This window comes from Onychomys torridus, chromosome 6 (genome assembly GCF_903995425.1).
Source record: "Onychomys torridus chromosome 6, mOncTor1.1, whole genome shotgun sequence".
Taxonomy (NCBI): domain Eukaryota; kingdom Metazoa; phylum Chordata; class Mammalia; order Rodentia; family Cricetidae; genus Onychomys; species Onychomys torridus.
Window position 1 is genome coordinate 105,444,284 of NC_050448.1, and position 26,789 is coordinate 105,471,072.

At 44.6% G+C, this 26,789-nt stretch overlaps 1 protein-coding gene across 5 annotated transcripts in view; it reads right to left on the minus strand.

The window, feature by feature from the left end:
• The window catches only part of Sec24b (SEC24 homolog B, COPII coat complex component), a 77,019-nt gene extending 52,203 nt beyond the window's left edge, over positions 1 to 24,816 (minus strand). The window contains exons 1-4 of one of the 5 annotated variants that reach the window (XM_036190817.1): positions 24,515 to 24,813; positions 8,752 to 9,288; positions 8,500 to 8,703; positions 1,074 to 1,217 (exon numbers count right to left, since the gene is read on the minus strand). In XM_036190817.1, the coding sequence (XP_036046710.1) occupies positions 1,074 to 1,217; positions 8,500 to 8,703; positions 8,752 to 9,288; positions 24,515 to 24,614 (985 nt within the window). In that variant the 5' untranslated portion in view covers positions 24,615 to 24,813. Of the gene's footprint in view, positions 1 to 1,073; positions 1,218 to 8,499; positions 9,289 to 24,139; positions 24,412 to 24,514 lie in introns of those variants that run through there. The other 4 variants (XM_036190816.1, XM_036190818.1, XM_036190819.1 and 1 more) reach the window with 4 other exon arrangements.
• Positions 24,817 to 26,789: the final 1,973 nt, after the last annotated feature.

A 26,789-nucleotide genomic window follows, 5' to 3' on the forward strand; every position in this document is an offset into this window, starting at 1 on the left:
TCAATAAATGTTAGGAGCTTCTTTTCTTTCTAAAATGTACTAGAAGAAATTCTGTGATTGTTTAGGGGCCAAGTGCACACTGTAAAATGCTAACTGAAGACACCATCAATGGAGAAGATATAAGAAATCACCATTCAGAGGTCAAGTTCATCCTCAGCCAAGTCTTCCTACCACTGTGCCCTCTGGAAGCGAACACTGAGAACTAGATTCCGTGCCTAGACTCACCCGCTTTGGGAACCAGTGAGTACTTTGGGCACTGATTCCTTTCAATCAAGAAAGAACTTTTACAGCATACAATCTGATCAGCTGACACAAAGGTGTCCATGGCCACAGAAACACTCACCAACAGAAAGTGAGAGCAGCCTAAAGATTCACAAGCCTTTTCTTTTGTGAGGTTCAGAACAAACAAGATTTTTCACAGTCAAGACTAGAGATTGTCACACATAGTAAGTACAGTCCTTAATATAGTCCAAGTGAACTGGAAATACAAACTCTGATCAAATGAAACACAGATTAGGCAGAAACATCATCACTTTGGAATTTTTGCCATATAGAAAATAACCGAGAAAACTTTGGGAAGAAAGGACAGTGTGGAAAAACAAGACCCAAACAGTCTGTGTCAGATCCGTCACTCACTTATCTAAGAATATTCAAGTAACTGCATGGTTTGCCAATGAATAATGCAGGTAGAGGTTACAATCCCTCCTCAGCACCTCCCATCCCCCCTCCCCCAAACTGTGGATGATTAACAATAATGACAAGCACAGAAATCTTCAAACAAGACACAAAGTAAGATGATGATGGTTGATTTACCCTAAAAAGAAAAAGTCTATAATGATTTAGGAAAGGAAATTGGGCATCCCAGGAAAGAAGGATTAGCAAATCTAAAATTATATAAAATATCTAATCAAATAAATTAACATGGAAGACTAAACTGTCACATCTGAGTTCAGATTATAAATTTCTTTTTTCATGTTTTCAGTTAGTTATGGTTATACAGTTTGGCTTTTTCAAGTCAGCTACTGAGATGAGTGTACATATGATATGTATAAAACAACCCGCTTTTCACATACCTTTGGTCTGTATTGGCTCTGGGGGTGGTGGAGCTGAGGGCATAGGCCCCACTGGGTGACTTGGAGCAGGAGGCATTCTTGCTGATGAGGGTCCTGGCAAAACTGTTGACACTATGGAGCTGGACTTGGGGGGCTGGACATTTTCTGTAACAGGGCAAGAAAGAGAGTTTGCAACTGAAGACAAGAAACTGTTTCACCCACAGCACCAACCCTGAAACATGTTAAAATAAATCTGCTAACAAAAAGCAATGGATTTGAAGTTCCACAGAGGCTCCAGGACCACCACACTGATTTACATCTATAAATAAAGTGGTCCAAACAAATCATTTCCCCAAAGTGGGAAAATTGTTTTCTGATGTTTTAGTAATTTGTATTGATAATTTTTACTAAAACATCCAGATGTCGTTACCTTTCAGACAAAAATGAATGTTTTTCTTTACAAACCATTGAACGGCACCGTTGTACGACACAACAGTGACCAAGGTAGAGTGATTAGAGGCAACGGGTTCTCCAAAGTCTCTAAATGAACTCACATCTCATTTTGCTTTACTTATGTATTTACAAAAACAACAAAGTCACTGTCTCACAGTGGTGGAGGACAGAGTGTTCTCCCGGGAGCTGTAGACGATCTTCTCCCCTTCGGTTTCATATGGACTGTGTGCACCGCTGAGTTCTAATCCTTTTAGAATACCACTCATATTGGATGTGGGCCCACCCTAACGACTTCACTTGAATACAATTGCTTTTTCAAGACTCTATCTCCAAGTATAGTTATATTCTGCAACAAGATTCTGCTTTGGGATTTCATTAGGACCTTGCATCTGAACGTAAACTTTTGAGTTTGGAGGGAACACAATTTATTCCCTAACAGATTCACTGGATGTTAACTAACAGTGTGAAAATGGGGAGAGGAGGCACTGAAAGCCTCCAAGTCACCAGTTCTCTACCTCCCAAGCACGTGTGACAATGCATGGTCCTCCCATCCTCTGGTTACCCACTCACTTTATCCTGTACCTCAAGAAATGCAGCTAAAAATACACTAAAAATACTGCTGACAGTTTTCCTGTATATGGCAAACAGATATAACAGATCAATTAAGCTACACTGATCATATCTAGTCTTAGCTGAATAGTCAGTATTTACGTTATGCAATGACATTTTCTGTTTATTTTAAGGAGCATGTTAGTGATTATCTTCCAACTAGATTAGGCATTTAGGAAAAGGTATGTGAGATTTCTGGAAAGATGGTAGCTGGCAGCACCTTGGGTGACCAAAAGATGTGTCAGAATAAGAAAAAATTGACTCTGTTCCAAAGAGAGAGAAGATCTTTGAAAATTTGCAAAAGGATGGATGGGGCAGTTGTAAAGTGTAGAGAAAAGAAATGCAAACCCAAGCTGATGACAGTTCCAGCCAATGAGTCACGGCGGAGGAGAAACAGTTCACCCAAAAGGTAAGCTGGACGGCCTTACCCTCAGGACAAGCCCAAGTGTTACCAACCTCAGTGACTTTTCCCAGGGGATGGTGGGCAGTCGTAAGGAGTTGCCCAGCTCAGAGTGCTATCCCCAGGAGCCAGCACGAAAGGGAACCTCTCATCTTACACTGTTAATAGCCATTTCCTGTCTACTGTTTCTAACCAGATGCCCCATTTCAAATGTAACTAAGCAAGAGTGTCACCATAATACTAGGCTGGACCTCTAGAATGCAGTTATCTATTGTTCACAGTAGTAAAAAACACTGACAGGACTTCCAGAAAACTATGGCCAGAGTAGTGGTAAGCAGTGGCCACACAACACATGAGTAAATACACACGTGTACATGCACAAATATGGGTGTACATCTAAGAATATGTGCAAATTAGGCTGAGGACTGGAAGAAATGTAGGAATATGTTATCAAAGCAAAATGTGCTCTACTGCACATGTCAATAAACACAGAAGTTAAACTGGGCACAACAGGAAAAGGAGGTGGAGGACAGTCAGAGAATGGCCGCTTCACTACTTTTAGTAAGCAGACTGCTACTATGGGAGACTGAAGACCTTGTCATCCCTAGGGCAAGGTTCTCAATGAAAGGACAACTTTAGCAGGGAGGATGTGGGCAGTGAAGAACAATACATTGTCACCAGGGAGAAACAGATCTTTGGTCAAGAGAGAATCTCAATCACACGTTATCATCTGGCAGAGTGCTAAGCATCAGAAGACAGTAGGATATGGTGATCTTTTGGGCCTTCCCATGAGCTGAGACACCACCTTGGAACTTCCTCATACACAGGCTGTTAAGCCCTGTCACACTAGAGCAGTGTGACATTTGATTTTTATTAAGATCCAGGTAATTCATGCACAAAATTTGAGAAGGTCATCTCTAAAGCATACAGACCTGAAACAGCCATTTCTGAGTGTGGCTATGTTCTGTTCCATTAATGTCAAATTTTCTTAGAAACACTGAACCTCTCCCCTCCTACAACAGAGTTTCTGGTTATTTCCATCTTTCCTGAGACCCCAGGATTGTCACTTGCTCCTTTTACTGCTCTAGCATGTGTTCTGGGTTTCCTCTGATGGCATTTACACCCTCTGTGACTGTTGCAGCTTCTCTTAGCTGTGATCGCCCCACATTAACTTGTGTATGTATCTGCACAGTGTAGAAAATATACTTCTTTCCTCCTACTTTCCAGTTTGTTTCATTTCATACTTCATACTGCGTTTCAAAGATAAAGACTTTTTCATTACAAGTGACTTGAGCTGTTTCATGTTTACTCTTTATGGCTAGTATCATGTGTGGTGTCTTTGTAAAGCCTGATCAGTCCAAAGTTCTGGAGACAGTCTATTTTCTCTGAAGAATTTTTAAGTTTTGCCTCTTCATTTAAATATTTATTCCCCCAATGTACTTCTTACATTAGAAATTCATCCTTCAGACTGCAGCTAAAATATCATTCATGAGAGAAGACTCCCTTAAAGTCCAGGAGTAACAGGCCAATGTGCCCACCATGAGCTCTCCAAGGACCACCCCTCTGCTTCTTGCCCTGACATAGCAGGTGTGCATTTGTTGTTGTCTAGTGGACATCTGCTGCCACAAGTGGACTGCAAGTCTGCAATACAAGAATCTGTCTTTTACACACTGTTATCTCCCAACGTCAGAACAAGCCCTGGCACATGGTTGGCTTCCAAGTATCTAGGGGATAGTGACTAGATCTACCATGCCAACTAAGAGTCTGCCTTTTCAAAAGGGAATTTGAGAAGCAAAAACCATAAAAACTGCCACTATATAAACTAACTGTTCAACTTGTGTTTAGTTATAGCCTTAGGACTACAACAGCTGGCGGGGGGCACAGACCATTAATCCTAGCCTTCAGGAGGCAGAGGCAGGCAGATCTCTGAGAGAATTCAGGGCAAGCAAGGGCTATACAGTGAGAATCTGTCTTTTTTTTAAAGGAATACCATAAGAGTAAATCTAGTGTAGCTAAGCATGGCTCAGCGGTTAAGAGTATTGACTGCTCTTGCAGAGGACCTGGGTTCAATTCCCAGCACCCACATGGTGACTCACAGCTGTCTGCAACTCCAGTTCCACAGTATTCAACACTTTCTTCTGATCTCCACAAGCAACAGGCATGCATATGGTACACATACATACATGCTGGCAAACGCTCACATGAATAAATGAATGAATGAATGATCTCTGCTGGGTGTAGTGGCATGTGTCTTTAATCCCAGCACTCTGTGTGAGGCCAACCTAGTCTACATAGCAAGTTCCAGGCCAGCAATACTACACAGTGACTCCCTTTCTCTCTCCCCCCACCTATGTTTTAGCACATAAAATTCTCCAGGACCCGGGCGATTCCACTCTCAGCCCGTAACTCGGCCTTTGTTCAAGCTGCTCAGGCTGGAGTTTTGTCATGCTGTCTTGTGGATCTTCTTTTCCCTCCTCAAGCTGTAGATGATGTGCATCTCTGCGGCAAGCGGCATCCTGTCACCCACTTGTCTGAAGTAGCAGCAGTCATCCTCTGGGTCCTGTATCCTCCAGGGACCCATTACACTGATCACAAGTGTCCCTGGACACTAACGGGACAGCACCACCACCTTGAAAAAAACCGCTGGGGGCTAAAGACTAGAAGAAAAGTACCTGTTTTCCCTTTATTAATTCCTCTGAAAAAGAAAAAAATAGAAATCAAACTGGGCTGGAGAGAAGGTTGAGTGGTGAAGGGCACTGGCTGCCCTTCCAGAGGACCAGGGCTCCCAGCATCCCACGGTGGCAAATGACCTCCTGCAACTCCAGACCCGAGAGACCCAATATCCTCTTCTGGGCTCTTCATGCACTGCATGCATATGGGGCACAAATGTGCATGCAGGCAAAACACCCATACACATAAAAACAATGTTTAAAGAAAAATTAAAAAACAAATCCTCTCATTTATCCCATGTCAGAGCTGGTAGAAACTGGGAAAACTGGACAAGGTGGAGTGCTCTCACGCTCTAGGCTTGGAGGAGGGGTTCACAGTGAAGAATGTGAAATTCAAGAGTAGCGTTAGAATCAGAAAGAGAAGGGAGGCAGCAAAATTATGTTGTCTCCTCTCATAATCTGCAGTCTCAAAAGACGCCAGAGGGGAAATCCGTTTCTTTGACATTATTTGCTTTTTTTTCTGAACATTTTTCCAATATAGCTGCATAATTTCTTTCTAACTCACATTTCTTTGTCCTACATAACCATCTACACAATATTTATTTGGTTTCCCTCAGATACATCATTTAGATATCAATAGATAGAAGACTCTCAGCCACTATTATCTCAGTTTCATAGGTGCAGAAATCTACACAAAAGGCACATAAGCATTTTTACACAAGCTTTTCAGATGTTTCTTGTATAACACAGTAACAAAATATTGTTAGAAACACTACTACTTTATCATAGGCTATCCATATCACAATTCTAGAAATATCCAGAGTAACTTATTTTAATCAAAACATTTGGTAAGTACTTCACCTGGCAAAGACGTTATTTCTGCGAATGTTTCATGTGCACGTGTGTGAGTATGTGTTCACGTGGTAAGTGTGCAGGAGTGTGTATGACAGAGGACAGCTTCAGGTGTTCCTCAAGTGCTGTCTGCTACCTTAAGAATCTGCCAAGCAAACCCCAGTGACCACCATCACACCACCCAGCAATGAATTACAAATGCATCATCATTCCAGGCCTTTAGTTAGTTTGTTTTCTTTTTTAACCTGGGTACTGGGAATCACACTCGGTACCACCCACTTTCCTGACTGAGCTTGGTACCTTGATCATTTTAGATCACGTGTTCTATAAAACAAAGACATGTTAAACTTTTTTTTAAAAAAGGGTATCTGTTCTCATCTCTTGACCATAATTTGTACTAGATTACTTGACAAGACTAGAGACTCCTCTACAGAGCCAGTTTATGATTTTCAAATGGAATAAACTAATCCAAAACCCAGTGCTGCAAACACATTTGGGGGTGGACTAGTGAATGAAATGTCCTCCAGTGCACCAGCATGTGTTTTTACGAAGGCCACAGAGACGGCACTGGTGGTCTCTTCTCCAGGTTTTGAATATGACCTCACCAACTGCCTAAAAATTCAACAACAATATTTGCTTATTTCAAATGTACACTTCAGTACTAATATAAAATTCGAATTAAAATTTGAAATACTCATGCAGGTAAGGGTACCTACCTTTCTCCATACTGTCCTTGACAAATGATTGTGTGGATATTTATAATCTAAAGACAACATACTCAGAAAATGACCACAGCTTCATCAGCTACCATTCTGTGCATATATGTTTTTGTTTTCTTTCTTTCTTCTTCTTTTTCTTTCTGTGTTTTTTTTTTTTTTTTCAGAACAAGGTTTTTCTGTGTAGCCTTGGCTATCCTGAAATTCCCTCTGTAGACCAGGCTAGCCTTGAACTCAGAAAGTCACCTGCCTTTGCCTCCCCCTGCAATTAAAGGCATGTGCCACCACTGCCCAGCAATGGGTATGTATTTTCATTCCCTTCAAGAGCACATCATTAAATTCAAGTTCACAATTTCAATTTAAGAAAGAATTGTGGTGATATTTTATTTTGTGCTCTAACAAATAAAACTTATCAGGGGATCAGAAGCCACGAGATTAGACACAGAGGCCAGACAGTGGTGGCACACACCCTTAATCCTATCACTTCGGAGGCAGAGATCTGTCTGGATCTCTGTGAATTCAAGGCCACACCAGAAACAGAACCAGGCCTGGTGGCACACACTTTCAATCCCAGCACTTGAGATTTCATGTCTTTGCTTGGGAAGGACACCTGCCTTTAATCCCAGGAAGTGATGGCAGGACACAGAAAGGTATACAAGGAGTGAGGACCAGGACCTAGAGGCTTTTAGCAGTTCAACTGAGACCAGGATTCATGGAAACATGATCATCTGAGGAGTTGGTGAGGTGAGGTTGGCTGGCTTGTTCTGTTTCTCTGATCAGCTTCCACACCAATATCTGGCTTCAGTTTTGCTTTTTTTTATAAGACCTTTTAAGATTCGCATGACATCTGACACCCAAAGTGGGGCTAGAATCCACAACCCTGAGATTAAGAGTCTCATGTTCTACCGACTGAGCTCAGAACACTTAATATATAGATATAGATCACACAGATATAGATATATCTTGGGTGAGGCATGGTGGTTCACAACTTTTATCAGAGCACTTTGCAGGCAGAGGCAGGTGGATTTCTGAGTTTGGGCCAGCCTGGCCTATACAGAATTCCAGGCCAGCCAGAGATACATAGTGACATCTCCAGGCTTAGGGGGATACACACACACACACACTTCCATTTTATCGTATGTGCTATGCATACCTTATATGTGTAAAATTTTTAACTCAGTATTTAACTGCCCCTTGACAGAAAGTACAACCACCAAGGAGTCATGATTCCCCACTCCCCTTCTTCATCCTTCATCACAGTGCACTAATTTGAGAATGAGAAAGCAGCTTTTATCTCTAGGAAACATGGTTTAAGGAAGCCAAAATGATGTTTCTGACCACCGTTTTTTTCTATAATAGTGGGGCTATGACTAGAAAAACAATTACCTAGGTTGAGTTAGTATGAAAAGAGAGTAATGACCACAAGACACGTCATCAAAATACTCAATTCCCTTGTCCTTGTTAAGGACAAGGACTGCAGAGGCATAAAGGATATCACCAACTCTGGCTGAGATCTCAATCAAGGCATGGGACCAGACTCTTCAAATGGAACACTGAGGAATTAACTATGAATGGGGGCATAAGAAGGGTTTGTGGAGATTCAGCAAAATATCACAAAAAAAAAAAAATTAAGCAAATACAGTGCTATACTGAGCCAATTTCCAGTCTTCCTATCAGGAAATACCATCTTTAACAAGTTCGGAAATGTTCTGTCAATCATGTCTTGGTGAATTTCATACTCAACTTACCATTATTTGTTGGATGGTTGTTGGCTGGAGCCACGGGTCCCATTTGGTTTCGGATGAGATTGTCTTGGGTGGGTGGAAGGCCAGGAGCTGACCACGGTCCAGAACTGTATCCTGAATGACTCTGTGGCTGGTGGTGCTGCTGTGAAGGTGGAGGTGGAGGTCGTGGTGGATAGGTAATAGCTGTGTTTGGGCCAGAGTAGGAATCTTTAAGTGGTGGATAGGTAATAGCTGTGTTTGGGCCAGAGTAGGAATCTTTAACTGGCCTGGCAGATGGAGCACTCTGTGAGGTAAACATTTGCCCATATGGCTCACTGGCAGGCAGCGAGGGGTAGGAAACATTAGGATACACAACATTAGACACAGTTGAGATCGGATACTGACTAGACGTAGAGGGGTATCCCTGAGAAGCAGCAGAAGAGCTGGCGGAATACGGGGCAGGACTACTGTAGCGATTCCCGAAAGAGGAGTAGGGCTGGGAGGCACTCGGATACGGATGGGAGGCTGACGCCGGAGCTCCTTGGAAAGATCCTGGAGTGGACCCCGCCAGGTGAGAGGCAGGAGGACCTCTACCATACATCTGCTGTGCTCCTGGCTGGTTTGCTGAGCTGGGAGTCCCCACATTTTGTGTTGGTACTGTATATGGACGAGAATAGTAACTATCACACTGGTTATCCAATGGCAAGGAGGTCATTTTCCCCGGTCCTTGAGAGTAATGTCCTGAGGGGGCCATATAGTTTTGATGAGGCAACCCATACCCAGAAGGAACTTGCATTTGACTCGGTGCTGGACCTGAAAAACAAAACCAACCATTTACAGTGTTGCACAAAGAGATGATATGTAAATAGCTCCCACCTAACGTTGACCAAATGAATTTTCCTCTCCATAACCCCAGCAAACTATGAAAGAAACATGTTGTCATAGTCCTATCATGTAGCTCAGCAGTTCTCAACCTGTGGGCTGTGGCCCCTTTGACAAACCTCTATCTCCAAAAATATTTACATTACAATTCATAACAGTAGCAAAATTATAGTTATGAGCTGGGCAGTGGTGGTGCACGCCTTTAATCCCAGCACTCGGGAGGCAGAGCCAGGTAGATCTCTGTGAGTTCGAGTTCGAGGCCAGCCTGGGCTACAGAGTGAGATCCAGGAAAGGCCCAAAGCTACACAGAGAAACCCTGGCTCAAAAAACAAAAAACAAAACAAAACAAAACAAAAATTATAGTTATGAAGTAGCAACAAAAATAATTTTATGGTTGGGGGTCACCACAACATGAGGAACAGTATTAAAGTGTCCCACCATCAGGAAGGGTGAGAACCACTGATGTAGCTAGACTTCAAGACGATCCCTAACGATGCCCATCCTCCTGCTATGCCAACCCTGAGCAGTCAGTTCTCCCTTACCGTGTATCAGGACTCAGGGTGTTAGCAGTATCAAAGGGGTGACATACCACTTCCAAGATCAGCCCATCTTAACTCTACTGCACTCGCTTGCTCACTCGCTCTCACTCTCTAAAACTCAGTTTTGAATGACCTTGTAACACAGACAAGAAGGCCATACAGTAAGGAATAGACTCTGGCCAACAGCCAAAGAGAAACTGAGGCCAATAACCACATGAATAGACAAGCATCCTTCAGATTCAAGGCAGTCTTGAGATGTCGGCCCAACCAATAGCCTGACTATATCATCTGTGACAGACGCTGATCCCAAACCACACAACTGATTGGCTTCCAAGTCAATGTTCCTTAAAAAACTATGAAATAGGGGCAGGAAAGATGGCTCAGCAGTTAACAACAGTACTGGCTGCTCTTCCAAGAGGATACTTATCAAGACCCTGACTTAAGGGGTGGGGGGGAGAAAAGGAGGGGGTTAGTGGACAGGCTGACCAAAACAAATGATATATGGAAAAAGCCTTATAGAAAGCCACGACTTTGTGAGCTAATTTGAAAAATACAAGAAGGAATTTAACTGCACAGTGCTGCTTCCAGAAGACATGGTTTATGAAACAAAATTTTGGTGCCAGGTGTGGGATATCTTTCTAGATGATATTCATCAAGGGGGTCCCAGAGTTCCCCCAAACAACACAGGCCCCCAGTGCTCTTGGCTGCCCACTACAACTAAATGGTAAGACCCTACTGCAGAAGACACAACACACTCTGGTTGCAGGACACAGAGAAATCAATCAGGACTACCCAGCCGACTTTGTGCTGGCTAGCTTTCCCATTGCCAGAGGTGCTAGGCCAACTGCTGGAGGAGAAGGGCATGAGTGATCTTAGCCAGTGCTAGCTAGACTCTGCTCGCTGCAGCACAGACCTTCACAGCAAGATGTACACACAGGAAATCATGCTGTGATGCTTTCAGAGTAACTAAACACCTTCTGATCTGATCTGATCTTGCTCTATCTGAGGGAACTTATGCCTGGTACTATAAACCTGGTCAGAAGCCCAAGGCTGGGCAGGGCAAAGGCCTTAGGAGAACATCGACTTTTATTGGTGTTGTTTTGAGACAGCATCCCACTATGTAGCCATGGCTGGTCTGAAACTATAGTAGAGCAGGCTGGCTTGGAACTCACAGGGTCTCACTATATAGTCTTAGCTGGCCTGGTGGGAACTCATTATGTAGATGAGGCTATTTTAGACTGGAACTCACTGACCCATCTCTGAGATTACACATACACCACCATGCCCAGGCTACTACTGTTTGGCTAAATGGTCCTGTCGATTAGATTATATTCAGATCAGAGCTACTCTCAACCTTGATCTGAGAAGCTTCTTCTGGAATTTCAGCATTAATATCTGCTGGTCATATCTCGTCATTGTACTAAGAATGAGTGACTACTAAGTGATCAACCCTAAACAGCACATTTACCTTACCCCACCCTTCCCAAGGCTCAGAGAATGTTCTGGAAGAGTAAGAGTAGACAGAATTATAAGAAGGGACTGAAGAGATGGCTCAGAGATTAAGAGCACTGACGGCTCTTCAAGAGGACCTCACAACTGTAACTCCAGTTCCAGGGGATCCAATGCCCTTTTTTTGGCCTCAGTGGGCCCAAGGCATGCAAGTGGTGCACAGACATATATACAGGCAACACACACACACACACACACACACACACACACACACACACACACACGCACAGACACTTTTTTTTTTTTAAATGTAAGAGATAAAGGATGGGGAAGAGAGCTATGAAATACTGTCTTCTGACCATGAGATAGCCTGGAGTTCTCTGTACAAAATCAAGCTGATTAACATTCCAGCATGGGTGGGTGAGGGGTCCAAGACTATTGCCGGCGGCAGAGGAAGGAGAATGAATGTTCTTCTGGTGTGCAGCCCTGTAAGCAGTCCATGCTGTGGTGATGGTCTCAACACCCATGAGCGCCTGGGCAGCATTCACTGGACTCAATGAATAATGAAAACAGTGGAGATGAAGGGGCATGTGCGGGTACAGTAGAGGAAGGAGGAGGGGGGTAGAGATGAACAATATCCAGTCGTGACATCGTCAAAGAATACAATTTTTCAGTGTTTAAAAAGACCAAGAGAGGGGGCTGGAGAGATGGCTCAGAGGTTAAGAGCGCCAACTGCTCTTCAGCGGTCCTGAGTTCAATTCCCAGCACCCACATGGTGGCTCACAACCATCTGTAATGAGATCTGGTGCCCTCTTATGTGTCCATAATAAATAAATAAATCTTAAAAAGACCAAGAAAGGAATCCACACCTTTTGGTACTAGTTTCTTCTTTGCCCAGGATCAAGGTCTACTCAAGTGGTAAAGCACATGCTTAGGATACACAAGGCCTTTGTTCAGTCCCAGTACTGTGGTTGAGGGTAGTGTTAACAATTTATAGAAGGAAGTATAAAGTACAAATCCCCTTCTCACCATGGGGATAGACACAGCTGGAACCAGCACAAGTGTCCTATGTATTCTTTGGATGACTGAACCATAGCATGGAACTACAACTATTTTTTAATTTAATGTATCCTAGACATCCTTCTGTTAGCAAGTGTAAATCCTTAATTTAAAAAGCACATGGAGTACTTCATTACAGGTGACTTACTAAATCCTCATCAATGAACATCATTTAAAAGGATGAACTTCTATGATCAATTAAGAGGATGGGTTCCCTACAAATGAAAGTGGGAGTTTGTGCTTTAAAAATTGTCCACTGTGCTAAGCATTGGGAACTTGCCTGTAGTCCTGGTACTAGGGGCCCGAGACAAGATTATAGGTTCATGGACCATTGTCTTAGTTGGGGTTTCTATTACTGTGAAGAGGCACCATGACCACGGGAACTCTTTCATAAAGGAAAATATTTAATTGTGGTGGCTTGCTTACAGTTCTGAGGTTCAGTCCATTATTATCATGGTGGGACACTGCAGTGTGCAGGCAGACATGGTGCCAGAGCTGAGAGTGCTACATCTTACAGGCAACAGGAAGTAGACTGTGATACTGGGAGTAGCTTGAGCATAGGAGACCTCAAAGCCCACCCTCACAGTGACACACTTCCTCCAACAAAGCCATATCTCCCAATAGTGTCACTCCCTTTAGGGGTCATTTTCTTTCAAACCACCATTAGTGTAGACTATGTAGCAAGAGATTATCTCAGAAAAAACAAGCAAACAGAAAAGACTATTACAGCTCTCTCCAAAAAGGACTGCCAATTCATACTTTCCATCAATAATGTTAAAGAATGCCTCATCTTTCCAATGCTAATATTTTACTCTTTACCAGCAAGTGAGGTATTCTAGAGGCATTTTAATTTTTTAAATAAAAAAGTTAGATTTACTTATTTTATGTGTACAAGTGTTCTGATTGCGTGTATGTACAGGTATCATGTGTGTGCCTGGTGCCCTCTGAGGTCAGAAGGCACTGACTCTCCTGTAATTGGAGTTATGGACAACTGTGAGTCACGATGTGCATGCTGGGAATTGAACCCTGGTCCTGTAAGAACAAATGCCACTAGCCACTGAGCCACCTCTGTGGCCCCCCCTTTTTTTTTCCTTTGATACTGCAACTGAACTGAAGGCCTCTAGGCACCTGGCAGGTATGCTGCCCCTGAGCTAACAGGACTTGAACTTCCTTTGTAGCCTAGGTGGGCCACAAGCCTGTGATCCTCCTGCCTCAGTCTTCCAGAATTACAGGTCTTTGCCACAGGCCCAGCTGCTAAGATGACTCCATTTGCCAGCCTACCTTCTGGGCCTCATTTAACTTATCACGGGGATATAATACTTTGTCTGCAAAGACCTGAGGGTACTAATATGTAAAACATTTAGAAAAGTGAATGACTTGGGATAGAGCACATTTAAGAATGTTTATAATGTTGCTGGTAACAAAATCAATGTCAGCATTAGTGTGGCCAGTTGTATAAATATAAAAGTTAAGAGCACTGGCTACTCTTAAGTTGGACCCAGGTTCAATTCCCAGTACCCATATGGTGGCTCACCGTCAGTTATCTGTAATTACATTTCCAGGAAATCCAATACTCTCTTCTGGCCTCCATAGGTACCAGGTATGCATGTGGCACACATAAAATACAAACAGGAAAAATACCCATGCACATAAAATAGAAATAAATTAAGGTTTTAAAGAAGATCTCTATGCACTTAGGCAGTGACAGGGCTCTCACTGAATCAAGGACCCGTATGTGGAAGCTCAGGACTGAAGACCCTCTGCCCTCACAGCACTAAACACAGCTTGCTGTAGCACAGCAAATGACCACATAGCCCAACAACATGAGTCTAGTCTTAGTTCCAACTACTTTTCTTTGGGGCAGACCTCAATTACCACCCCCACCAACCCCACTCCCATCAAGCCCGGGGCCTTGCACATGCTCGATACAAGCTCTACCACTGAGCCATAGCTCTAGCCCCATTTCTCTAGTATCTAGTTTTCCTGCCATGTGTAAAGAAATAGGGATTTGTGCCATGCCTCACACGAAAGAGCAGTGACAACAAAATGTTGACATTTACAAAACTCACTACCACAAACACAAAGAATCACGCATTCCTTGTTATAATAATAAACTACCTGCTCATTAGAAATGAGTAAAAGTTACACTTTTGCTTGTTTATAATTACTAAATAATGTGGGATAAACTATCTGGGGCCATGCAATACATATTCTATAGCCAACACAAAGATACTTTATAATCAGCTATAAAGGAAACCAATACCCACTTCCATAATTCAGTCTCAAGAAGAGACCCATACATTATTTTACTAACAATTTACACTCCTCTAAGGTTTTACCTAATCACAACTCACCTGAAACGACTTATGTACTACAAAACAAAACCTCACAACTCTTTCATCACCTTGACAATAAACTGTGAGAAGCCTCACATACTTAAATACAGAAAAAGATGGCTCACTTCCTGTCACTACAGCTTTCAGAACTGAACAGACAGCCCAAGTCAAAATCTATTTAAATATTTAACCTCCGCTTAATTGCTGACTTGGCTCATTCCTGCCACATGGTAGGATAATGGAATATAATCATGTCTCTGTTACAACTACTCGATACCACTCCTAAAAACAGGGGCATGTTGTACCTGGTGGCACCTGTCAGTGACCTACACACCAGAAGTCACTGACTTTCCAGTTCATTAAAGAAAAGCAAGGGGAGGAAAGGGCCCGGAATATCTAATCATGGTGGGGTGAGGTTGGGAGGGCTCCTTTTCATTACTCACTCAGCATCACCATCTAAATAACTCACACAAAGAGAAACTATCAGCAAACACAGAGGGAGGTAGATCTCTGTGAGTCTGAGGGCCAGCCTGGTCTATATACCAGAGTTCCAGGCCAGTCAAAACTGCATAGTGAAGTTCTTATCTCAAAAAAAGGAAGGGAGAGGGGAAGGAGAGGGGAGGGAGGGAGGCAGGCAGGCAGCTAGGCAGGCGATCTCTGAAAACACACATACTTAGAATTTTACTTTAGCACAGAGCAAGAGCATACTCATTCAGTAGAAACGGAAATCTAAGCTTTTTGATTGTTTTGTCTTCTGGGCTAGTGACAGACCTTTACTCCTTCCACTCTGGACCATGGGCAGTAAGCCCCAAGCTAAAGATCACCAGCAACAATTGACACTGATCTGTGGTTAGCATGTTTCTGGATAAAATATTCAATCAATTCAAGCCTCATGACCTGAGTTTCATTCCTTGGACCCATGTCATAAGAGAGAAGTGACTCTCCAAAGTTGTCAACTGACCTCCAAAGTCCCCCCCCCCCTCTCTCTCTCACACACACACACACACACACACACACACACACACACACACACACACTATACTAAATGCAATTTAAAAAGGAATATTCAATTTTACTATGGTTAATGAGACATATCTCCATGTCCTAACCTGTGACTATGTGGGGCTGCATGGCAGAGGAGAATTAAGAGTGTAAATGGCATTAAGGTATTAATCAGATGACATCTATTAAAATAGGTCTATTATCCTTAACTATCCGGAGAATTAGAGGCCTGGCTATAGAGTCTCCAGGGAAATACTCTATGGCTGGTTCTAAATACAGAAAAAATGGGCCATGAGCCAAGGAATGTGGGCAGCCTTTAAAAGCTGGAAAGGGCAAAGATTCTCTCTAGGGCTATAGAAGGAATGAATGTGTCCCACAAAGACATTCTGATTTTAGCAAATAAATTCAGAATTTTGTGGCAATTTATTATAAAGATAGAGTCAGAGACCCCTCCTGGCCTGACTCCTATGTCACAGCTCACCTTGCTGTCTTCACAAGATGACCCTCAACTGGTAGGCCAAGGCACACCCGGATACTGCCAACTCCTTTACATCCCAAGTTCAAGAACCAAAGCTGAGCTTGCTACAGTGAAGGACACCTGCTGCTGTGAAGTCAAAGCGAGTCAATGCTGGGTCTGGGGAAGATGTGCAATTTGCCACACACAAAAAGTCACAGCACAAGTGAGCCTGACCCTGGAGGCCCAGGGCTGATGGGCACAAGTTTTATTTGGTAAAGGCTTCTGAAGCAGGGCAGTGTGCCATTGTGTGAAACCGAACTTCTGTATACACGCAAACAAAGCTTTCTAGAATGCCAGTAAAAACGGATACACCAAACAGCCACAAACAACAAGCTGAGAGCATCGCTCCACACACATCCTTACCACACAACAAGCTGAGAGCATCGCTCCACACACATCCTTACCATCATCATTGTTTTTCAAGCCATGCTTCCAAAACTCTGAATCTTTGGACAACTTATCTCTACCAGGAATCTTCCACATTCTTTCACCTGACCATTTCTTAACCATTCTCCAGATCTCAGCCAAGCTCCTCCTGAAGAAAACATTCCCTGACACTGAGCAAATGCAGCTTAATGTTGCTTCCACAATATCCGAAACTTGGGAGAGAATCCTTTGCCCTTTCCAGTTTCTAGAAAGTGTCCACCTTCCTTTTCATGTGGACAGGTCTACTTTAAAATCTCCAAGTGCAAAGGCTGGGTTGCCTTTTTCCAAGCCTCATGACTGACTTAGAAATCAAGATTTTGAAAATCATGAACTCTAAGTTATCATCAAGTATTTCTATATCTGGCACTTATCATAGATTGTCAACAAGATACTTAAAGAGGAAAACAAAACCTCAAGAATGTCTCCTGCAGCTCTGGAAGGCAACTGACTAGGATAAAACTGAGGTCCAGGACTGGCTCCTTCAGGAGGCTCCTGGTGTGACTCCTTCGTCAGAGCACACTACCCTGTTAATGTTAATTAATTACCTTCTCCGCCACTCTGATTCCTCTGGTCTCTCTCCAGTAAGAACTGCCACAGGTCTATCATGCCAGATCACACTTGGTTTGAGACAGGGCCTCTCTATATAGCCACAGCTGTCCTGTAATTTGTTATGCAGACGAGGCTGGCCTTCAACTCACAGAGATCCAGCTGCCTCTGCCTCCCAGAGTGCTGGGATTAAAAGGCGTGCACTACAACACCAGGCTTCAGATCACAACCTTACCTGAACATGCAAAAGTCTAGCCATAATTTTTATTCAGTTGGTTATATATTTTTTACTTTTTCGAGACACTACCTCACTATGTATCTCTGGCTGGTCTGAAACATACTACTTATACCACCAGGCTGGCCTCAAACTTTCAGAAATCCTCCTGAGTGCTAGGTGTACGGGCATGTGCCAACATGCCTAGCTTGCTCATCATTTCAGATGCAGCTGAAGCACCATTTAACCCTTCTCTTAAACTTTCCCCTATTACAAGTTAAGATCTGGCCACGCTAGGCAGGCCGTGACTTCTCTCTACCTGAACACGTTTTTCTCCTGACTGCTTCAGGTGCTTTGGGACACAATCCTAACCCACCTTCTGGCAAGCTGGCTGGCTAGAGATGGTCTGGTAGCAGGAAGGTCCAGGAGTGGATGTAAAGAGGAGGGACGGATGGAAGGCAAAGTAAGTGATCAAAACAGGGCTAAACCTCAAACATTAACACAATAAGGGGAGTCAAGTTGTTAGTGGCTTCCAGAATATTCTAAAGAAGAGTGAACTATGAGGGCCAGTTCACTTAATCCATCTCAGTACCTGCTGCTACTGGGAATATAATGAAATCACAGTCTGCCATTTGAAAAATGTATAACCTGGTGTTCTAAAGAAAATGGAATAAGCCGGGCAGTAGTGGTGCGCATCTTTAATCCCAGCATCCAGGAGGCACAGCCAGGCAGATCTCTGTGAGTTTGAGACCAGCCTGGTCTACAGAGTTTCAGGACAGCCAGGACTGTTACACAGAAATCCTGTCTCAACTTGCACCCCACAAAAAAGGAGGAGGAGGAGGAGGAGAAGGAGGAGGAGGAGGAGGAGGAGGAGGAGGAGGAGAAGAAGAAGAAGAAGAAGAAGAAGAAGAAGAAGAAGAAGAAGAAGAAGAAGAAAAGGAAGGGAGGGAGAGAAGAAGGACATGAAATAAAGGGGCTTCTCATTGCTTATTCTCTACCAAGGCCAGATATTGTGGAAATAGTACCTCATTTAATCTAATCCTCTTAAAGCCTCTACAAGGCTGATAGCACTATACTCAAGCTCAAAGAGTGTGTCGTCCCCCCCCCCCCCCCAGAAAAAAAGCAAAGCTTGGACTGACTCAAAGTCTGTGATCATACACCTTCTGGGCAAGCCCATGGAGCCAACCCTACTGCAAACAGAGCCTTCTCCAGGCTAATAGTACTCTATCTCCATCATGCTTACTATGAATGTGCCTCACTTCTAGAAAAGTCCATCCAGGACTGTTCCACTTCAGTGTCCTTCCCATCCAACAGTTCACGGTTTACAGGTGGATCTTTAAAATGGAAATTGGGGCAGGAGGGATGGCTCAGTAAAGAGCAGTTAAGTCTTGGTCCAGAGGACCTGAATTGGTTCCCAACAGCCATGTCAGGAGACTCACAACCTGTAACTCCAGCTCCAGAGAGCCAATGCCTCTGACTTCTGAGCATCTGCCTACGCGCGCGCGCGCGCGCACACACACACACACACACGCACGCACGCGCGTAAAAGATAAAAAAAATCTTTTAAAAAAGAAAAGTTGCACTCAGGAGGCAGAGCCAGGTGGATCTCTGTAAGTTCAAGGCCAGCGTGGTCTCCAAAGTCAGTTCCAGGAAAGGCGCAAAACTACACAGAGAAACCCTGTCTCGAAAAACCAAAAAAAAAAGAAAAGAAAAGTAGAAGTTAGCTGAAATATTGCTAAGGACAGTGAATGAGGTTTCACCAGAAAAAAAAAAAAATGTATAATTATAAATTCAGAAACCTGAGAAGTGTGTGTGAAAGGCACATCAAATAATTAAAACCATACATTATAGTAACAATTACTTGTTAGATTATTACAGACAGAGAGATGTCTGTGTATATATAGAGCAAAGACTTTAAGGCCATTGAAACTGCTAGTCAGAAGCTTAGAAGGAAAGAAATTCCATATTCAGAATTTCCATGAAGTACTCTCCTGAGAATCTACCATCTAGGCACCCAAAGATGTGAATGGAAATGTGCCCTGCTGATCAGAAGACACTCAGTTCCTTGGTCAGGCTGGAGATATCTCCATCATTCTGAATTCTGCGTGTGCTCTCAAAGGTAAGGCGACCACAATCACAAAGTATCTCCAAGTCAACAGTGTGTGTGCCTTTCAACTCCCAGTGTCTAACCTCTTCATATCACTGACAATAAAAACAATAAGCCGTGAGAGTTATCATTTGAGAAAGGAAGTGGTACACCCTTAAATCTTTCAAGTCAAGTGAGTTGGGACCAACTTTGCAGTTATCCCATTATCAGGCTGTCCTTTCACTCAGCAGTCCTATGCTTCATGACTCAGCTCGGGAAGAAATATCAAAAAGCAAAGTTAAGCTGGACATGGTGGCGCACGCCTTTAATCCTAGCACTTGGGAGGCAGAGGCAGGAGGATCTCTGTGAGTTCAAGGCCAGCTTGGGCTACACAGGAAGATCCTGTCTCCCAAAGAGGGGAAAAGAGAGTTAAAACTAAAAAATATTCAATTAATACTTTGTATGGAAATACAAATAATTCTATAAATCTATGTGTTATTCGGAATGAAAATTTGGAGAAAAGTAGTTCCAAGGTAAACTTTTCTGTTCACAGATGCAATGACATCATGCTATCTTCAAGTAAGCAGGGCCTAGCAGTCAGCCTTAGAAACAGTCAAAGCCAGAATACTCCAGTTTCTACCTATTCTCTGCTTTGCGGTGTCAATGTTTATAGAAAGCAGTAAGAGAAGTGTCAGAACTGTCTGACAGCATATGCCTGCATCTCAGCATTTGGGAATGGATGGTCAGAAGTTCGAGACCAGTGTGGCAACTTAATAGAGCCGTTAATAGAGCATCAAACTAAGAATCAGAAGACGATCTGGCCTCATTCAACAATCTCTAGTGAACACCTGTAACTTGCCCAGCACTGTTTTTTATTTTTGTTGTTGTTGTTTTTGGAGATAGGGTTTCTCTGTGTAGCTTTGGAACCTAATCTGGAACTCACTCTGTAGACCAGGTTGGACTTGAACTAACAGAGATCCTCCTGCCTCTGCCTCCCGAATGCTGGGATTAAAGGCAAGTGCCACCACTGCCTGGCTACTGTTTGTGGCTCTAAATACACATCGATGAACAAAAGATAAACTGCCTCTCTCACCAATCTTCCTCAGGCACTACATCCCCTTCCTGGATCTTCATTTCAACTGCAACAGCCCAGACTGTGCTCCAGAACCAACTAGACTGCCATATCCATTTTAGCATTTTATGGAGAGCCAAATCTGTCTTTCAAACACTTGTTTTTTCTTTTTTTAAAATTATTTTATTCGAATGGATTTTTTTTTTGTCTACAAGTATGTCTGTGTATCATATGTATGCATCATGTGCAAATATGGTACCCCTAGAAGCCAAAAGAGGGCATAGGAAACCCTGGCCCTTGCATTGCAGACAGTTGTGAGCTCCCACGTCGGTGCTGAGAATGAAACCCCATCTTACACAAGAGCAGCCAGTGCTCTTAGCTGCTAAGCCATCTCTCCAGCCCTCATATGATGTCACGTCAAAGACAAAGAATTGGCACTGCACAGATGACTCTTTCTCCAGTGGACAGCATCTACATCAACCCTGACAATCCCTACCTGAAGTTAGGAGTCAGACCCCACAGGCAGGGCTCAGTCCCACAACACTGTCCCCATGTGGGAGGCCAATCCCAAACTAGGCTGTCACAACTTTCCTTTGAGTAATGATATGTCACCATTTCCTAGCACCTGCTCCTTGAAAATACCTTTATTGGTTTACTATAAGATACTACAGGGAGGTGTGGTAATATGCCCCACGACATGAAGCTGCAAGTGAGAGGATCAGCAAGCAGTTGGAGACTGAGGCAAAAAGATCAGGAGTTCAAGGTCATCCTCAGCTACAAGAAACCCCCACTCAAGCAAAAACAAGCAAACCAACAAGGCATTTCTAAAGAATATAACCTGAATTCCATCTCTAACAAAGCAAAAGAAAACATTTAACAGCCATGCCTCAAGGGGGGGTGCATAGAGGCAAGGTCTGCCGGGGAAGGGGTCACACCAGACTTTCTCTTCCCAGACATTACTAGGTAGGGAATGAAAGGTCAAATCCTCTGGTCACCAGTCCCATCCTGAGGCTACCCAGGGGCCCCATCTTGTCACTTAATTATACCAGTATAAAATTAGGTGCAGAGAGGATAATCATTATGAGTCCTATCACTCTCAGAATTCTAAGGGTTTTAGCTCCTTGGGACAGGACCAGATTCAGCTCACAGTATACCAAGGTTATGAAGGAGTCGATCTCATTCTGCCTCTTATGGTTTTCTTGTCATTTCTTGCTTTTCCATGGCATTTTACACTCACACTTCGAATCTACTTCTTTTATGTTATCATTACCATGTTTGGAATTCCGGGGATATAGTAAAAAGAAAAGTGGTTTCTGTATGCAACAAAAACTGAAATTACTGCTTAATCTTCGTGATTATTTTCTCTAACACTGAGAAACAAAACAAAATCAGATTTGATCCTCTCATCTCTATGCTCAAGTTAATCCTTTCCACAAAACCAAACCAAACCTGACTCTAGACCTTTATTTCCCAAAGCTTTAGTATGACATTTTAAGACCTTTCTGTAGCCTGGCCTCTTCCACCCACCCCTTCCAGCTTCCTCCCATCCATTCCCTTCCACCCAGTTCCCTTGGCTCTTCTCCACAGTTTCTACACAGGCCTGCACTTTCTCAGCGCACATTTCCAGATTTGTTCATGATGCAACCTCTTCCTCTTCCTAGAGACAGTCCTCCCCTTCCCTTTCCTCCGCCCCCCATCCCCACCCCCAAATCACTCAAGACCAGCCAGAACACTTTGAATACAATTCAGGGCAGGAGGAGGGATTCTGTTTCATCTACTACTCTAACTTTGAATACCCATCTGGTAGCCAAGCAACAGATGCTAAATGACTGTTAAAACTTTATTTGAAAAGATTAAGCATAAAAAGAAATCAAGCATCATTTACATTGGGTTTCAAAATATGGATTTGTTCCTACAAATCTAACATCCATTTGGCTAAATGAATATCCTGGCACCTTTGAGTTGTATAAAATTTATTAAGGCTAAAATAAAATATGCCACTTGAAAATCAAGAACACCATTCTTGAATCTGTTAAACAGGGTTTATGATGTTCTAACCTGGCACCTATTTCTAAATTAGGATGTTCTGGTTGCTTCACACACAAAGATGTGTTAAAAAAAAAAAAGAAAGAAAGAAAGAAAAGAAAAGAAAAGAAAAGAAAAGAAAAGAAAAGAAAGAAAGAAAGAAAGAAAGAAGGGTTGGGGATTTAGCTCAGTGGTAGAGCACTTGCCTAGCAACCGAAAGGTCCTGGGTCGATCATCAGCTAAAAAAAAAAAAAAAAAGCAAGCAGTGGTGGTGGCACTTGCCTTTAATCCCAGCACTGGAGGCAGAGGTAGGCGATCTCTGTGAGTTCAAGCTCAGCCTGGGCTACCAAGTGAGTTCCAGGAAAGGCACAGAGCTACACAGAGAAACCCTGTCTTGAAAAACCAAAAACAACCACAAAGCCTAGTTAGTATTTACAAAGAAGCCCACCTGAGTTGGATTTCTAAAACCCACATGGCAGAAAGAACCAACTTCCAGAAGTTGTCCTCTGACCTACCTCCATGTGCAAGCCGGGGCACATTCGTTTATGCACATGCATACAAAATAGCCAAGTGTGTTATTTAAAACTGCTCATATATTTTGTTTTCACTTAAGTTAAGGGCAAGTATGATACCATCAATGACACTGTTCACCTGCAAAGGCTGTTTATACTAAACAATGACTAAAAGAAGCATGAACTGTTGACAAATAAGGCAGACCTAGGGATCTTAACACTAAACCATCATTTTTTTTTTTAATTGTAAATAAAAATTCCACCTGATTCTCGGGTGTTTTGAAAGGCATTATCCATTTTCAAAACTCTGGGTGTTAGTTAAATAGATAAAGCCTAGTAAATTTTGATTAGCACATTGAAAAAATTAGGTCAATGATTTGATGAGTACTAGGGTGGTTTTGTCCTTTTACACAGGAAGGATGGATTTTCTTGGCCTTAATTACTTTGGGAGGGTCTCATCAAACACACTGTCAAGTCTCTAAAGATCGCCCCTCCCCCAGTACTATCTAGGAACATTCCAGATCTCTAGAGTAGGGGGACAGGCATGCTAGGGTAAGATCATTTCTCGGCAGAAACTCCTGCATGCTCAGAGCCTATGACCTCAGTATGAATGCCCTATGCAGGCCTTGCCTCAAAAAGGGCCAAACAACTCTGGCACGTCTTTCTAATATCTTAAAGTAGAACCGGCGAACGGGGGGAATCTAAAGGTGTTGGTTTAGCTCCCTTTGACACCTGCTTCCCCCTCCCCCCAACACTATAAGCAAACTCCAAACGCTTGAGCAACAACCGCGGCGGCAAACCACAACAGATCCCGAGGCCGAAGTGGGTCGGGGTTACAGTTTACACTTCTGCATCCTATTTACACCCTTTTGTCTACAAACTTGAGTGCAAACTAAGTTCCCTTCTAGGCGGCGTGCTCCCTCCCTCGCTGGGCCTTAAAAATCAAAGCGACGTCCCCGAGGCCGGAAGGATGCCATGCACCAGGTACCGAGGCTGCACCTTAAGCCCTCCATGGACCACGCACTCTGCCGCCCCTGGCTTCCAGGGAGCTCTCGGCGCCGAAGGGGGTCGCCCGGGGCAACCGGCCGGCGCCCTGAACCGAGAGGACGCTGGCGCCGGGCGCGCCGACCCCTACAGTCCGGCCTCCGCCCGCGCGGGGTGGCCGGCCTGGGTCGCCGAAGGCTGGCAGCCCCGCCCTGCCGTCCCCTCGGCCGCTCCCCTCGCCTCCTCGCGGCCTCCGGGCTCCACCGCGGCCTCGGGGCCCTATGGCGGCCTCCCGGGCCCGGCCTGGCCCGCCCCGAGCCACCGCGCAGGCCGCCCGCCCGCCCGCCCGCCTAGGCCCCGCGCCGCGCCCCGGCCTCCCGCCCGCCTCACCGTTCTGCTGCGGCGGCGCCAGGCCAGAGGCTGCTCCGCCGAGCTTGGGCGGCATCCGGGCACCGGCAGCCGGGTGAGGGGACCCGGCGGGGGCCGACATGACGGCGCGGCTGACGGCGGCGGCTCGGCGGCGGGAGATGGGCGGAGGGAGGGAAGGAAGGCGGGGCCGCGGAGGAAGAGGAAGAGGAAGGAACGCGCCCGCGTCACAAGGCCGAGTCACCCAGGACCGCGGCCCCCGGCACCCACGCTCTGCCGCGCCACCGCACGCGCGCGGACCCCGGCCCGGCCCTCCCGCGCCAGCGCCCCCTGCAGGCCAGGCCGGAGCTAGGCGACCACCGCCCCGCGCAGGCCACTAGGCTGCGGCGGCGCCGCGGCAGGGGAAGACGCGGGCCTCGAGGCCGCCGCCACCTGCGCGGAGCCTGCGCCCTGCAGGGCTGGAGGACGAGGCTAAGCTGCAGGCGGAGGGAGGTCCCGAGCCCTGGGTCGCGCTGTCCCAGCCCACCCACGGACCCTTCCTCGACGAAGAAGGAAGACGGAGCCTGGCTTTTAGATTTGCTGTTTATTCTTGCAACCCGCCCCCCCCCCCTTTCCCCAATCCCAAATGAAACAGCGCAGTCTAGCCTAATGTTTATTGGCCATGTGCAATTCCCAGGCAAAGAGAAAACATTTTTTCCTACGACGGAGTCTCAGTAAAATGGTAGTATTCAAAACTTTAACCAGTGGCTTTAAATAGCTAGGGGAAGAGGAAGGCAAAAGCCAAGTCCGCAAAGATAAACTTTACTGGTCCCCTCCCCCGAATCCTAGGGTTGGCTCCGCCCATTAGTATTTGGGAAAGCTGTGGCATCCAGAAGTCGGAGGTCAGCGTGCTTTGACCAAGTCCGTGAAATTTTTGAATGAGTCTACCAGGTCCACCCAGCGTGCTGACTGGCGGGCAGGAGTGCATTATCCAAGTCCTTTTGGCTTCTTGGTCCCAAGCAGGCCACCATCACACTGTAGTGGGAGCGCAATTGGACTCTGAATGAGATCTTGTAAGATGACATTTCTGGAGCGGCGGAATCCTTTTTACTGGAAGGTTATGCAAACTTTAAAGCTTCCTAGTTCTAGAACGACACAAAACCTTCTGTTAGTTGTTTCCGTGAATTGATGATGGGTGCTCTATTGCACCACACCACAAATAAATAGACTTTTAGTAGATAGAGTCACACTTTGGAGTTCTGAGATTTCCAACTACATTATGCTCTATATTCATGTATTTCGTGGTGACTTTCAGTTTCTTCACAGAAACCCAATCCTCAAGAGCTAGAGACCACACCCCCACTTCATCAAGGAAGTCCCACAGTTCAAGCACCCCACTCATCATGAGTCTTTGAATTTGGAATAAGGCTGACACTATGTGATTAAGGGACTGTTGGACAATTGGCTTGCTGTCTCTGGAGTGTGCCCTTGCTATAAGCTCATTTTAATCATGTAAATGAATGGGAAATGAAGAGTGATGCTGTCTCTTCCTCAAAGACGAACACACTACATTTTCATAGATCCCCATAATACATATTTATGACTTACTTTTGTTTGTGGGTTGTGTCAGGTCCCAAAGAAAACTCCAGTTCCCTAAACTCCAAAAGGCAGTCCAAACATCCAGAAATGAGCTCAACCAGGACTATAGGAGGATTTCTGGCAGTCAGATAAAAGCCAGCCTTGCTCAGGAGGTTGTGGAACTCCTTCCTCTCTATCAACAATGTTTCCCTTTGCTCTGGCAGAAGGACATATGGCTACCTGTGGGGTCTATTAGCATATCAGGATCCACACCGGCCTCCAGCCTCCCTCAGTTCCACAGGTACCTATTACTCATTTCAAAGTTCATGCTGTCTCTGTATAACCCTGCTATTCTTGCTATGTTCCCAATCTCTCTACCCCCCTTCCCTCTCTCCCCCCTCCCTCCTCCCCTCTCTCGCCCTCTCCTCTCCTCTCCTCCCCTCCCCTCCCCTCCTCTCCTCTCTCTCTCCTCTCTTCCCATCTACAATAAAAACATTCACCTTAATCATACCATGGAGTGGTCATGTTATCAGTTTGTTGTTGAGGTTGTTGAGGGCAGGGAGGGATTGTTGTTTATTTGTTTTGTTTTTGAGACAAAGTTTCCCTAGGTAGCCCCAGGCTGGCTGTGGATCCTCCTGCCTCAGGACCACTGTTCACAGAGTTCCCTGGTCTGTAGCACCAGGTGTTCTTTGACCCACCATGGTACTCTCCTAGCATATGACATATTCAGGACTTGGGGCAC